At 44.4% G+C, this 12,939-nt stretch overlaps 1 protein-coding gene across 1 annotated transcript in view; it reads left to right on the top strand.

Moving 5' to 3' along the window:
* The first annotated feature begins 234 nt into the window (after positions 1 to 234).
* ADTRP (androgen dependent TFPI regulating protein) overlaps positions 235 to 12,939 on the top strand; it is a 55,609-nt gene continuing 42,904 nt past the window's right edge. Inside the window, exons 1-3 of the mRNA XM_060111377.1 lie at positions 235 to 402; positions 10,025 to 10,159; positions 11,689 to 11,790. Of these exons, the coding sequence (XP_059967360.1) occupies positions 250 to 402; positions 10,025 to 10,159; positions 11,689 to 11,790 (390 nt within the window). The 5' untranslated portion in view covers positions 235 to 249. The remainder of the gene's footprint in view (positions 403 to 10,024; positions 10,160 to 11,688; positions 11,791 to 12,939) is intronic.

The raw sequence follows: 12,939 nt of genomic DNA, 5'->3' as shown, positions 1-12,939 counted from the left end.
GATTGCCTGCTATTATCTAAATGAAGGCATCTGAAAATCAGCAGTAATCCTGTCTCCCACGTTTATCAGGAAAGGAGCCTATGAGAGAAGCAAAATTCAGCCATGTTGGAACTCTCAATCCCAGAGGGGAGTGTTACACAGTTCTCCTTCTATGGCCTGGCCTGCCATAGGACTTCCGCTGTGACCTGCGGAATTACGCCAGAGGGACGCTACTTTGAGACTGTTACAGTTCCCTGGTCACAGCTAGCCATGACGAGGACTTCTACGTGCATATACCACTTTTTTGTTTTGAGCTGGTATATTTTCCTCAATTTTTTTATCTCACAACAAGGAGAGGATCGGCGGAAATCCAAAGTCTTTCTAAATGGTGGACAATGGAAGTACTTAACATTCCTTAATCTGGTAAGTCCATTTGGCTGTATCAGGAAGCAAGCTATTTGTCTGTAATATCAGTGCCTCTATACATAACACTTTTTGATTTTATCAAGTACAAAATTCCAATATTTGTCTTTCTTCTTCACTGTTTGTTGAGTTTTGGCATTCTCTTTTACTTGACAATTTGCTCTGAGAAACCCCATTTGGGAGTTATCCATAGCTACCTTTTGTGCTAATTGTTAAATGCTCTTTTGAAAAGAATCTTGTCTTGAAGTTCTTCTCAGATGAGCCCAAATGGGGAACTAAACTAATGGTTTCACCATGGGACTGACTACATATGCAGGAGGAATTTTGAACTTTGCTTGGGGAAGTCTGTGAGGGAAGGCAGAGTGGTGTATGTTGCGTGGGAAGTGCAATTTCCAGTGGAGGGATAATGCCATTTTACAGCACACACAGACTAACAGATTTATCTAAGAAAAGCAAATACATTTTGCCATGTTCAGATCCCACTTCAATTTTTTATAGGCTCAGGCTCCATCTTAAAGGACAAATCACCCAACCAAATGGCAAATACACATTTTCAACTATTTACAAACCAATCACATCACTTGATCCTTTCTTGTCTCCCTAGCCCAGCTGACCACAATCTGATGAATGAAGTGATGAAGTGTGAATGAATGGGAGAAAAATAGGTTTTTAAAAAATGTTTTGGAAATATGTAAAATTATTTTTAGAGTTAAAAGCTAAACATGCTGTAGCCTTTGGGGATGCTAATTAAAGTTTTGAGATTTTTAACCTAAATGTAGGATACCATATAAACATCTGATTTCAGAAACTAGACAAAATATTCCAATTCTTTGGCATCATAATCCTAGGCAGAGGTAATGCATGGTAAAAAAAAAAAAAGAAAAGAAAAAGAAAAAAAAGATGACTCTCTGTAATGCTAAGGAGAAGAAATTCAGAAGGTTCAAATCAAAGAAGCCTGGAAGTTCAGCTTCCTCCTCTCTGGTAACTTGCTGGCTTTTGATTTTGAGATTTGAGCCCTGAATACAGTTCTACTGTGCTTGAAAAATATCAAGGTGAGGGCTTGTTTCAATCATAGAATTTTATGAGAAAACAAGTAAATAGAAAACAATAACAAAAAATGATTTTGTGGAATTAGAATAATACAGTGAAAGTCTCAGCTTTATGTATGTATTGGCTTCACATTAAGAATAGTCAAGGTAAAGAGAGTAGTGTCAGCCAGGATTGATGATCTAATCAAATCCAAATTCTAGTATGGTTGTCCTCCCTCACACTAAGCATGGCTAAGAGCAGATTCATCACCTACTCCCAAAACCCAGCTCCCTGGCTTCTTAATTATAGCTCGGTTACATGTCCCAGAGTCATCATATTTCCAAGACTGGAAAAAGACACTCATCTGTCCAGGACACTTATTTCCTAGTGTTAATTCCCTGACTAATCGGCCACCAAATCCTATGTCTTCCCTCTTAATAGGTTCATCCCTTCTTCCCCAATCTTACTGCCCCTCTCATTGTAGGTGTTTATTAATTGGTACCTAGATGACCAGATCACCTCTTCACTGTCCTCCCATTATCAGTCCATCCATCACTCAGATTTCAGATTAATCTTCCCAAAGAACTGTTTTTGGTTTTGTTTTGCTTCAAACATCATAAGCCTGCTTGAGAAGTGTGGTCAGCTACTCAAGAAACCACAGGGGCTCCCTCCTACCGTACAGGACCAACCTAAACTCCTGATTTAAGAGCTCACCTGCCTACTTAGCTGTCGGGCGTTCGCCTCCCTAGGAAGGTTGGTCTCTCCTCCAGGAAGGCCTGTGTCTTCTCCAGTGTTGGTCCCTAGGCTTTTGCTGTCACTGTTCTATCCATATTCGCACTATCCTTGAATGAAAGGCCTACCTGCTTCTACACCACCTTGCTGCTTTCACAGACCACCTGAAATCCCATATTCTCCTTAAAATCTCTGCTGACCAACTCTAGCCCAAATTCGTTTTTTCCTTTCCCTGAATTTTTACAGCTTCTCAGTCTTTGCTTACTTATGTATAATATTGTTTTCTCATTTCCACCCACATGTGATTCTCAACATTTCAATCAAATTGTAAATGGCTCCAAAACAGGAGTTTTGTCTCCTAAGTCTTTGCCAGCCCTAATGTTCTATGATTCTACGTTGTATTTGCTACAGTGGCTGGCGCAGATTACCCCATAACGAAAGCTGGGTGACTTGGTATGTTGTCTGGACTTGACCTCACTTTTCTGTATTCCTGAGCAGTATAGTCTCTTCTGACATCTTCTGGCCCTTGAAATGGGCAGAGAGGGGCTTCCCTATGGCTGTTTCCTTTCTGCTGTTAGGTGTCATCCTGAAATTGTGACTTAATGCAACGTTGTCCAACTGGTGAAGATGGGTTGAATGTGTTTTAGAGGATCAATTTAAGGTCAGACTTCAAATATGTGACATCACCTGAAATACTGCGCCTTAAAATTTCTAGCTCTTGAGGTCTTGTGGGCTGATTAACGGTTGTGCTTCCTAATGATTAATTAGCATTAACTAACGAATAATTAGTTAATGGTTGCGTTTATAAAGTCACAGAGGTCTCATAACTTGCTATAACACTCTTAAATTTATTTTATGTAAACATATTGAAGTCAGTACCCCATCCTGCTTTCCAGGAAATTTACATCCCACCCCTTTAAACAGCTTTCATTTCTAGTTGGCTGAATGAATATCCGTCATGGCCCCTAAGAACAAAGTCCAACTTCATGCAAGTCAGCATTCTAAGTGGGCCCCATTTCCTCCTGAAGCTACCCCAGGGGCTTCAAAGGATTGATGCCTGGGGCATGAGGTGAGTTGGGGGGGTGCCACTGAGGCATGGTGACCAATTCCTGCCTAGTGCCTAAGGAGAGCAAAGGAAGAAGAGGAGAGATGTGAGTCTCTGTCTAATGAGGGAGTAAACTGACCCCAGGGAAGAGGCAGCCAATTCCCTGTGGGGAGGGGAGGCAGTATAGCTTAGTGGTTATAAGCAGGAGCTCTAGGATCATGAACTCTCTGGGACGGTTCCTCAGTTCCACCTCCTACTGACCCTGCTCTGGGTAGTTCTTTGTCTTCTATTTCCAAATCTGTCAAATAGTGCATAACCACAGAGGGACAAAGGACATGAGGGAAGCACTCAGAATGGTGTAAGCAGTGGACAACGGAATGAGGAGACAGGAGAGTGCTGGTGAGCTTCTAGCCATCTCGTCTCTGAGTACAGAAGGGATGGTGCAGAGGGGAGGGTAATTTTCTGGGACATCGGTCCCCTCACCGAGCACCATGGGTGGTGGGTCATGGATTCAGGCAAGGGCCACCCAACTGCCTCACGGTTCAAGTACTTCCTTCCACAGGCTTCGTACTTCAGCTTCCCAGCTAGAGGACGACCACTGTGGAGTCAATGCTTTCCCTATATAACAGTTGCCTGGGTGGATGCCCTCAGGCACTGGGGAAGCCCTAGAGGTAGAGTCTGCAAGCTCAGGCAGAGGGCAGCGAATCCTGCTAAATGGGGTAGCCCCCAGGAGCTAGGTATGGAGACAAGGCAGTGTTGTGGACATCCTCCGGGTGCTCACGTTGGCTCAGGCTGCCAGTGCCTGGGTCTTCCACAGTGTTGTGTTCCCTCCTCTCCATCCACTCCACTTCCACTCAGGGACTGTCCCTGACCCCAGGGAATGCAAGCTGGGGAGAGGGGAGAGAGGGATTTTTCAGCTACAGTTGAAATCGGCTTGCAGAATTCATGAGAGTTTGCTGGGTTTTCCTCTTTTTAAAAATAAACTTCCTTCTGAAACATGGTTAGAGGTGGTGCCTCATAACTGGGATCTCCAGGGGAGATTCTGGGTGGGCCCCTCCCTGTTTCCCTCCCCCCACTTCACCAACAGAGGCACGACATTTCCCTCCCTTCTTCGTATAAAGTTGCCCAAGCCGCAGGCAGCTCTGACCTCATTATCGTCAAGCTCTCAGGATGGCAAGAGCCACTTCATTACATAGGTCCTCAGGGATGGCAAAGCAGGGCCAGGGGAAGAGAGATCCCTGAGAGATCCTTGGGGACGTTCCACCGTTCAAACTCCAAGGTAGCCCAGGAACAGTGAGAAGACAGGGATCCATTTATAGTATATAGAACCCAGTGCGATACTTGGGGCCAACCTTTAATTTCCATCACCGGGTTAATATACTCGTCTGTGGAACTCTTAAGCTCAACAGACTCAGAAATACACTTAACTGTCTATTCCACAAAAATGCTTAAGATCACTGCTTTTACCTCTCAGATAGTTGAAAGAATGAGGGCTGAGAGAAGGGAAGAGTCACCACCGGCACCCAAAATAAAACAGCTGTGGTTTACTGAGTAACCGTGACAGCATTGTGGTAGGTTCTTTGTGCACAGTATAAAGATAAGTGATGGAAGGCCTAGCTTCTGGAGCCAGACTGCCTGGGTGCCACTCACCTGCTGTGTGCTCTTGAGTGAGTTACCTAACTTCTCTGTGCCTCATATGTAGTGGATCTGTGGTGTGGCACACAGATTCCCCTACCTCCTCAGCATCAAGGTACTCATTCCCCAGCTCCTGGGAGAAGGGGTGTTGGCTGCTGATGACTCACAGCTGAGCTCTCATCCCACAACTGTCCTCAGCAGAAGGAAGCTACCTGGACCAAGGCTTAAGACCTCCCTGAGGTTGCTGCATGCAGAGACTGGTTGACCTGGGCTACAAAGGCTGGGCTCCGGGACAACTCTGGAGGGGCAGCTCAACTCCAGTGCTCCTTCAGGGATTAGCTGATTCCACGCAACTGTATTGTCCTTCCGGTTTGCCGGCTGCTCGGTCCTTCTCCCTCCCTCCCTCCCTCCCCCTCACGGATGTTCTGAGATCACTCCTCCATCAACGCTCTTCAGGCAGATCTCAGCATCTCAGATTCTGTTTCCCAAGGAACCTGGCCTACAAAACGTAAAATGGTAAATGGACCGAAAAGGTTCCTCCTCTTCTGCCGCCTGCTCTTCTACCTAACAAAGACATATTAACATAGAACCTGCCCTGGTCTGTATTATGCCTAACTTCTGGCACCTAAGAGACATTCTGTGAATGTTGGCTGCATCAATAAATGATCAGAACATAACTCTTAACTGCTAAGAGCCACTTTCTAGAGAACCCCATCCCACCTGTAAGACAGCCCACCCCACGGCCATCCTACTGCTACACTGAAGCCAGCTGTTATCAGCTACATAACACTGGCCAAGCATTCTTACAAATCTTCCTTCCAACCTGTCCCTCAAGGTTCTTAGTTCCTTCTCTTTTCTTTCTTGTGTTCTTCATATCGTTTCTTCTCCCATGTTCTTGATCTCATTCTTTCATCTGTTTCATAAGCTCAATGCACATGAATAATGTCTGAAATAGAATATTACATATAATACAGATATATTTGACAAAGACTTCCTCTACCTGTCGCAAATACCACCGCCCTTACCACCACAGTTATACGAAACGCTCATCACAATGAGTCCCCATTTGCTGTTGTATTCTGAATTAATCTCCTCTGCAAGTGTTGCATCATTCTGAAGGCGAGACCTGAGAAAGTCCCGGCCTGTCTGAGTCAGGCCCAGAGAGCTGAGCTGGGCGTTGGATTACTTGACTCATTCAGTCAGAGTTGTAATGTCTTGCTCAGGAAACTTGTGGAATCTCCCTCTCTGGAATTATTTTTAAATGAAGAAATTCTCATTTCCTGGGATAGTTTAAGAGGGTTCTGGCTTAAAGCAAGGAAAATAAACTTGACGACTTAGAAAGGTTAAGCTTCTGTGTTTTCAAGATTTTTGTGAATTTTGTGAAGACATATGAATGTAAAAACGAAACATCCTTTAGCTATGGTTTCTCAAATTGCACTAGTTATAACAAAAATGTAAATTAAGCTCTCCCAGGTGGTAAGTTTGTCAGCTAGCAACAAAAATGGAAGACAGCTAACAAACTTAGATCAGCAGTATTTCAGAAGAAGGCACAGAAGAACAAACGGAATTAGGGAAGAACTGGTAGAAAAAAATTAAATCAGACAGCGGCAACTCTGAAGTAAACCCTGACCAAGAAGATACCATTAACTCCGCTTTTCTGAGCAGCCCAAAGAGTTGAGAAATGTAAACAACACTAATTTTGCTGTAAGAGTCGTAAAAGAAGGCCAGTTGTTGCTATCTTCTTTGAATGCTACTGTATTCGTTTGCGGGGGCTGCCATAAAAACGTACCACAGACTGGGGACCTTACACAACAGAAACTTCCTCAGAGTTCTAGAGGCCAGCAGTCCAAGATCAAGGTGTTGTTGGCAGGGTTGGTTTCTACAAGCCTCTCTCCTTGGCTTGTGGATGGCTACCTTCTCCCTGTGTCTTCACGTGGTCTACCCTCTGTGTGGGTCTGGGTCCTAATCTCCTCTGTATAAGGACACCAGTCCTACTGGATCAGGGCCCACCCTACTGTCCTCATTTTAACTTAATCCCCTCTTTAAAGATCCTGTCTCCAAATACAGCCACTTCCTGAGGTACTGAGGGTTATAACTTCAAATATGAATTTTGGGGGGGATACAACTCAGTCCCTAACAGCTGCCATTTTCCCCCTTGACTGTTCCTTCTGTGAATGTCTTATAAACATTCTAGTGTACTGTCCGTAGAGAATGAGCAGACCAGGGTCTGGTTCTGTGAGCTGATGCAAACCTGTCCTTGAGGCCCTGCAGGAAGCCTCCCCATTGAGTCAGCCGATGCCACCTCCCTCTCCTGGCTCTCCGGCTCGGCTGTGTGGATCCTCTATGCCCTACTTCTTGCCTATTTATTTCTTTTGGCAACACCCTAGAGCCTCCCCCCCGGGCTCCTATGTAGGGGCTCATAAATATTCCTTGTTGATACAGATGATGGCACGTCAACGTGGATTAAGAATCAATGGAGACAAGGCTGCCTCATGCACACAGCTGGCGCCTCTCCAAAGTGACATATGCCTGTGCAATAACGTGTGAGCTGAGGGTAGAGGGGGAGAAGTGATGGGCAGGTTTGTGGCGTGGAGCACATTTTTATCGGTGAAGGAGGAGCCACGGAGGCTCTGAGTAATGTGTTCTTTCCCCAGTCCAATTTCCACATTCTGCGACTGGGAAAGGCAAGAGAAAGTCAGGACGAGCTTGACTCATGCTGATGCTAGGAAGCTCTCGCTAAGGAAAGTGGTCACATGGACTTCACATGCTGGGTGGAGGCGGCCTCTCCCCAAGGAGGGAAAACCTGGCAGGCATTCAGCGCTCCGTGGGAGATTAATTGCCGTGTGGATTAATTGCTGTGTTGATAGAATGGTGCAGGCCTCCTCACCGGGGCTCAGGCCCCTCGTCTGCCCTTCCTAACTCCAGCAGCTGCCTGCTATGGCCTCAGGGGTGAGCTGGGAGCTGCTGGGGGAGAATGGGAGAGAAGGAGACTTCTCCTAGCATCCAGTGCAAAGACTGCACTCCAATTCTGCAGCGCTCAGGGCTCAACGGCGAAAGTAAATGACGAGTATTGGGGTGGCAGCCTCTTCATGGCATTTAAAACTGTAGCCCCCCCTCCCTGGAATGGCCCCTTCTGGCTTGAAGCTTCCTCCTCCCTCAGGGCCATGGGGTTCTTGCACATTCCTGATTCTATACCATCTGATCGCTCTTTGCTACTTGGCTTCCCCCTTAGCCCTTCTGTCTCTTAGAAGAGGGCATTTCCTCGACATGTGCTTCCCACTTCTCTCCTCTTCCCTTTGTCCTCTCTTTAGAAACCTCATCCCACCATGCGGGCTCATCTCCGCAGCCCCGCCTCCCTGGAGACTAGCAGGTCTGCATTTCCAAATGGAAGTTCCTCTAGGCAAGTGGTTCTCAACCTTGGCTGCCCTGATTACAATCACCTGGGAGAATGTTTTAAGATCCTGAAGCCTAGGCTGCACCCCCAGACTCATTAAATTAGAATCTTTGGGAGTGAGAATCAGGCATCGGTATTTTTTGAAGTCATTTTTAATTCTCCCACCGGGAGATAATGGTCTCTTTTTCTGAACTCCCACAGTGCTTTATCCTTATTCTTAGAAACCTGACACATCACATGGTGTGTGTGTGGTTTTTTAAAAGTCTGGCTCAAGAAGCAGGCTTTGGGTTTCAAATCCTGGCCTTGATATTTATCAACCATTAGACTTTACACAAGTTTATTTAATCTGTCTGTGCCTCAGTTTCCTCATCTGTAAAATGGGAAGCGGGGAAGGAATAATAGGACTTACCTCATAAGGTTGTTATAAGAAATTAAAAACTTAGATCAGTGCCCAGCACATAACAAGAAATCAATAAAAGCCAGCTATTACAAAAAAAAAGTCAGCTATTATAGTTTTGAGTAGTCAGTAAGATTTTTAAGTGATAAATTTATGTCTAATCCAGTGGTTCTAGAACTTTAGCATATACACAGAGCACCTGGGAGTTGATTGAAAAACAAATTCCTGGGCTCCATTCCCAGAGATTCTGATTCCATAGTCTGGGGTGGGGCTGAGGTCCTGCATTTCTAACAAGCTTTGGGGTGATGCTGGTACTGCTGATCTGAGGACCCCCGCGGGGACATCGCTGGCCTAATCCACCTGTGTGTCCTCTCCTGCCCACCCTTCAGCCTGAGGCATGGCAGGAGGCCAACTCTGCTAGAGGTTTCCTAGAGTTCAGAGCTCAGAGCTTGTTCTCCAAAAGCCGACTTGGTTGATCATTAGTCCAGATGCCCAGGTTCCAGAACTTGTCTGACTCAGACTCAGAGCAGAGTCCAGGCTGTTCCTTTTGTACCAATCAGAGCTTTCAAGGAACAGGACTGATTCTGAAGCAATAACTCAAAACCAACTCCAACTCTGTACTATTGTGACCCTTAAATTAGAAGCCGTGGGTTTGTGGAAAACTGTAAGAATGGACAAAGTCTGTTCTGATTGTGATCTTATGTCCTTGAAAAAGGCCCTGCTTCTTTTTTACCTTCAAGGCCCTCAGGTACCTAGAGATGCACCCGAGCCCACGGTTTGCTGTATAGCCCTGTGGATTTAAATCACTCCCTCACACAGACTGTCTCTGTAAGGTCTTCAGAGGCCTTCTCCTCTGGCTTCTCCCTCAAAAAGGCAAGATGCCATTTTGTGGGTCTCCCTCAGGAGAGCACAGAGCTCCTTCCTGGTGCTCGTGACCCTGATTCTGGCTTCTCTAATGAGATCGCAACACTAGGCATTTAAAATTTTTTTCTTCCTAGGAAGAGGCCAGAGTATATCTACCATTGTGTCTGGTGCTGTGCCCTTGTGCTGTTTATTTGGTTTTTCCCACCTCTGTGCAGCCAAGGTATCTACCTCATTACATTCTCCTTTTAAGCTGACTCTATTCTGTTTCCATTTTAGCTCAAGTCCATTACGCTAAATACTGTACACATTATTATCCCCTAAACAACTTTACACAATCGGTTTTAGTGATCAAGGTCAGGGCCCAGAAAGTTGCGAGACCAACCTTCGAATTGGCTCCCAACCGAAACAGCCAGCAGCCCCTCCTTCTCAAATCAACACTGCTCCCAGAGGGATGGCGCTTCATGTCAGTGAAGAATGTATTAATTAAAGGAAATGAAAAGGTCCTCATTTGTTGTAATGAATTTAGTTCTTGCAGGCCATTTTCTACAGGGTGGCCTGTCTGGAAGATGTGCTGAAAAGAGCTAAAGGGAAAAAAGACATTAAGTTCATAACTGCCTTCAGAGACCTGCTTTTCACCACACTGGCTTTTCCGATATCTGCAGTAAGTTACAAAGATGTGCAGGTAATATAATACACATGTCATATGGACTGACACTTCTCCTGGGCAGCAAGGAGCCCATTATTGTAATCCAGGGCAACTGCATTTGCATAAATGGCCTGAGGACTGCATAGCACTGCCCAGTGTCTTCGGGAAATAAGGCACATTAACTGACAAGATTTATCATTAGCTTTTGTACCTTTGTGAACGTTTGATACAAGATCCTTATTACTGTCTAACAGGGAAGTCTGAAGGACCTTTCTTAACCAAAATACAACTGCGATAACCTTGGTTCCATCAGGGTGATGGGAATGGAGGGTGCTGAGGAGGGAGATGACTAATTTCCCTTTCATACATCTTGTTTCACTTGCTGCAATAAGCATTTGTTACTTCTGCAAGTGGAAACCATTAAAAATAAGGTATGAAAACTTTCAAAGTTGACACTTTGAGGAGAGAGAGACAGGATGTTTGAAATACTTGGTGTGGGACACATGTTGGGTGACTCATGCATTTTGTTGAATGAATGGACGTTGGGAAGAAGCAAGACATATATATGCAAGGGACAGTCAGCTTGTTGCTGATACTGTCCACATTTCTACAATGTTGCTCATGTTTTCATTTATTAGTTAGAATGGAAACAAACTGAGACCAGGCACACGGGATGCCCGGCAGGGCCCATAATTAGAAATGATGACCTCTTTCTACCCGTCATCATTCCGCTTCCTACAGTATTGAGACCTCAAACTTAAATCCAAAATGAAACTCTCCAAACACTAACAATGAGCTCTCAGATAATGGAGCGAGAACTGGCATTCCAGTTTTACTTTGCAGGACACCTCCTCCTCCACGCCTAAAAATCTTCTAAAGGCTAAGTTTTTTTGTATCAATGGAGTTTATTCATTTTTTAAGTCGTAGAAATTGAGCCATTGGAATTTAAGAAGATCATCGGAAGATTAATAGTTATTTTTTCCCATCTCTCCATTGATTTTGTAGCACGGAAGACAGACACTTTGAAAAGATAGCCAAGGGGTACAAGAGGATGGGGATCAATCCAAAGTCCTGGGCAATAAAGAGATCCAACTGTCCGTTCACTAGCTTGTGAATTACCCTGGGAGCTTGTCACCTATCCTCGCCACAGCCTTCCTGCTTCCCTTTGCCATGCCTATTTAGAGAGTGGGCAAAGCAAGTGGAAGACTCACGCCATTCCATGTGGCTGCTCTCAGCACTCCTGGCAAAGCTCGGAGAAGAGAGAAGTCATTGGTTAAAATGAAATGGTCTGCAAATCCTATTTATCTACATCCTCTCTGCCTGCCACAATGACAAATAATTGATCCCTAACTCTCTGAAATCCCCAGAGACTGGGTATCGTAATTCTACAATTTTTTCCTTCATTTAGTATTTCATGATGTATATATAGGAATGTATCTTTAAAACTGGTATCTATTTTTATTTTGCTATGTTTCCTTGGTTATCTTAGGAAGCACTCATTGAAAATAAACCTAATGATACTATTTTTGTGTTCTATTTTCCAGTTTGTATTTTTGTCATTCTGGATCCTCTTTCTCTACGATCGAGAACTCGTTTACCCTAAGGCCCTCGATGGTATCTTTCCAGTGTGGCTGAATCATGCAATGGTGAGTAAAAGGAAAATTTAGTGACTACAGAATGGCAATAGCCTCTGTTCTGAGAACTCCAAGTGCCTTATTTATGTTTCCAAACTTCTCCTCAACCCCCCAAATCCCAGTCACTCCTCCCTCTTCATCCCGTCACTATTTATTTAAAGAACACTTTGAGAATACGAAATGAACAAAAAGTGGTGCTGTAACTGGAGATACGGAGAGCAGATGGGATGTCCAGGCAAGACTCTTTGCCAAGTTGCTTATGAAGTTATTGAAAAGACATGAAACCATAAGGGCAAGCAAATTCTTGGATTCTGCAGTCCTGAAAGAGAAGTAACTTCAGCAAATAACATGTAATGAATTCCTATCTAGGAATGGAATCAAGCAAGCTTTAAAAATAATCCACCCTGGATGTTAACTAGACTTGTGGTGGTGAACATTTCCCAATACATACACATATCAAATCATTATGTTATACACCTGAAACTAATATGCTATACGTGTCAATTATACCTCAAACAAATCCACCCAAATGTCCAAAGAATAACTCATGGCTCAGAAGCAGCTTCTTAGCTAACACTCGATCAGGACTATTTATCACAAATGATTTACATATTTCTGTTTCCCATTTGGGCTTTTGTTCATGTATTTATTTCTGAGGGGCTGAAGAGTAACCAGAACCTGTTCTGAGTTATGCAGGGCACTGTATCTGAATACCAGTAACAGTGGCCTGGACAAGCAGAGCTGGAGCAGGACTGTCCAGGTCTTGGATGAAGGAGGAGTTCTGAGTCATCGGCACCACATGCACAGAGTAATCGTTCAAAGTACTTGCTCTGTTTCTCAATATTTACAAATGTATTTCCACATTAGTCAGGCATTCAGAAGGAGGTCTGAGAGTCTGTGAAGCAAATGACATTTAAAAACCAGGGGGAAGTCACAAGGGAGTAGCATATCAAGGCTCCTCAGGTTCACAGACTTTCTTCTACCTCCAACTTTTCCACTGTCTTAAAACTCACATGATTACCAATTTGGAAAAGCAGCTCAGTCCACCATGTGCCCTGCCCTCCACCCCTCAGAAAAACATACTTTCACTTTAAATATGTGCTCAGTGAGATACTAATTCATCAACTAAGGTATACAAGTTCCAATCTCATTTAGAGTTCA

This window comes from Mesoplodon densirostris, chromosome 10 (assembly GCF_025265405.1).
Source record: "Mesoplodon densirostris isolate mMesDen1 chromosome 10, mMesDen1 primary haplotype, whole genome shotgun sequence".
In the NCBI taxonomy this organism is placed as follows: Eukaryota; Metazoa; Chordata; class Mammalia; order Artiodactyla; family Ziphiidae; genus Mesoplodon; species Mesoplodon densirostris.
Note: the sequence above shows the minus strand (reverse complement) of the source record. Positions and strands in the feature narration are given on the sequence as shown.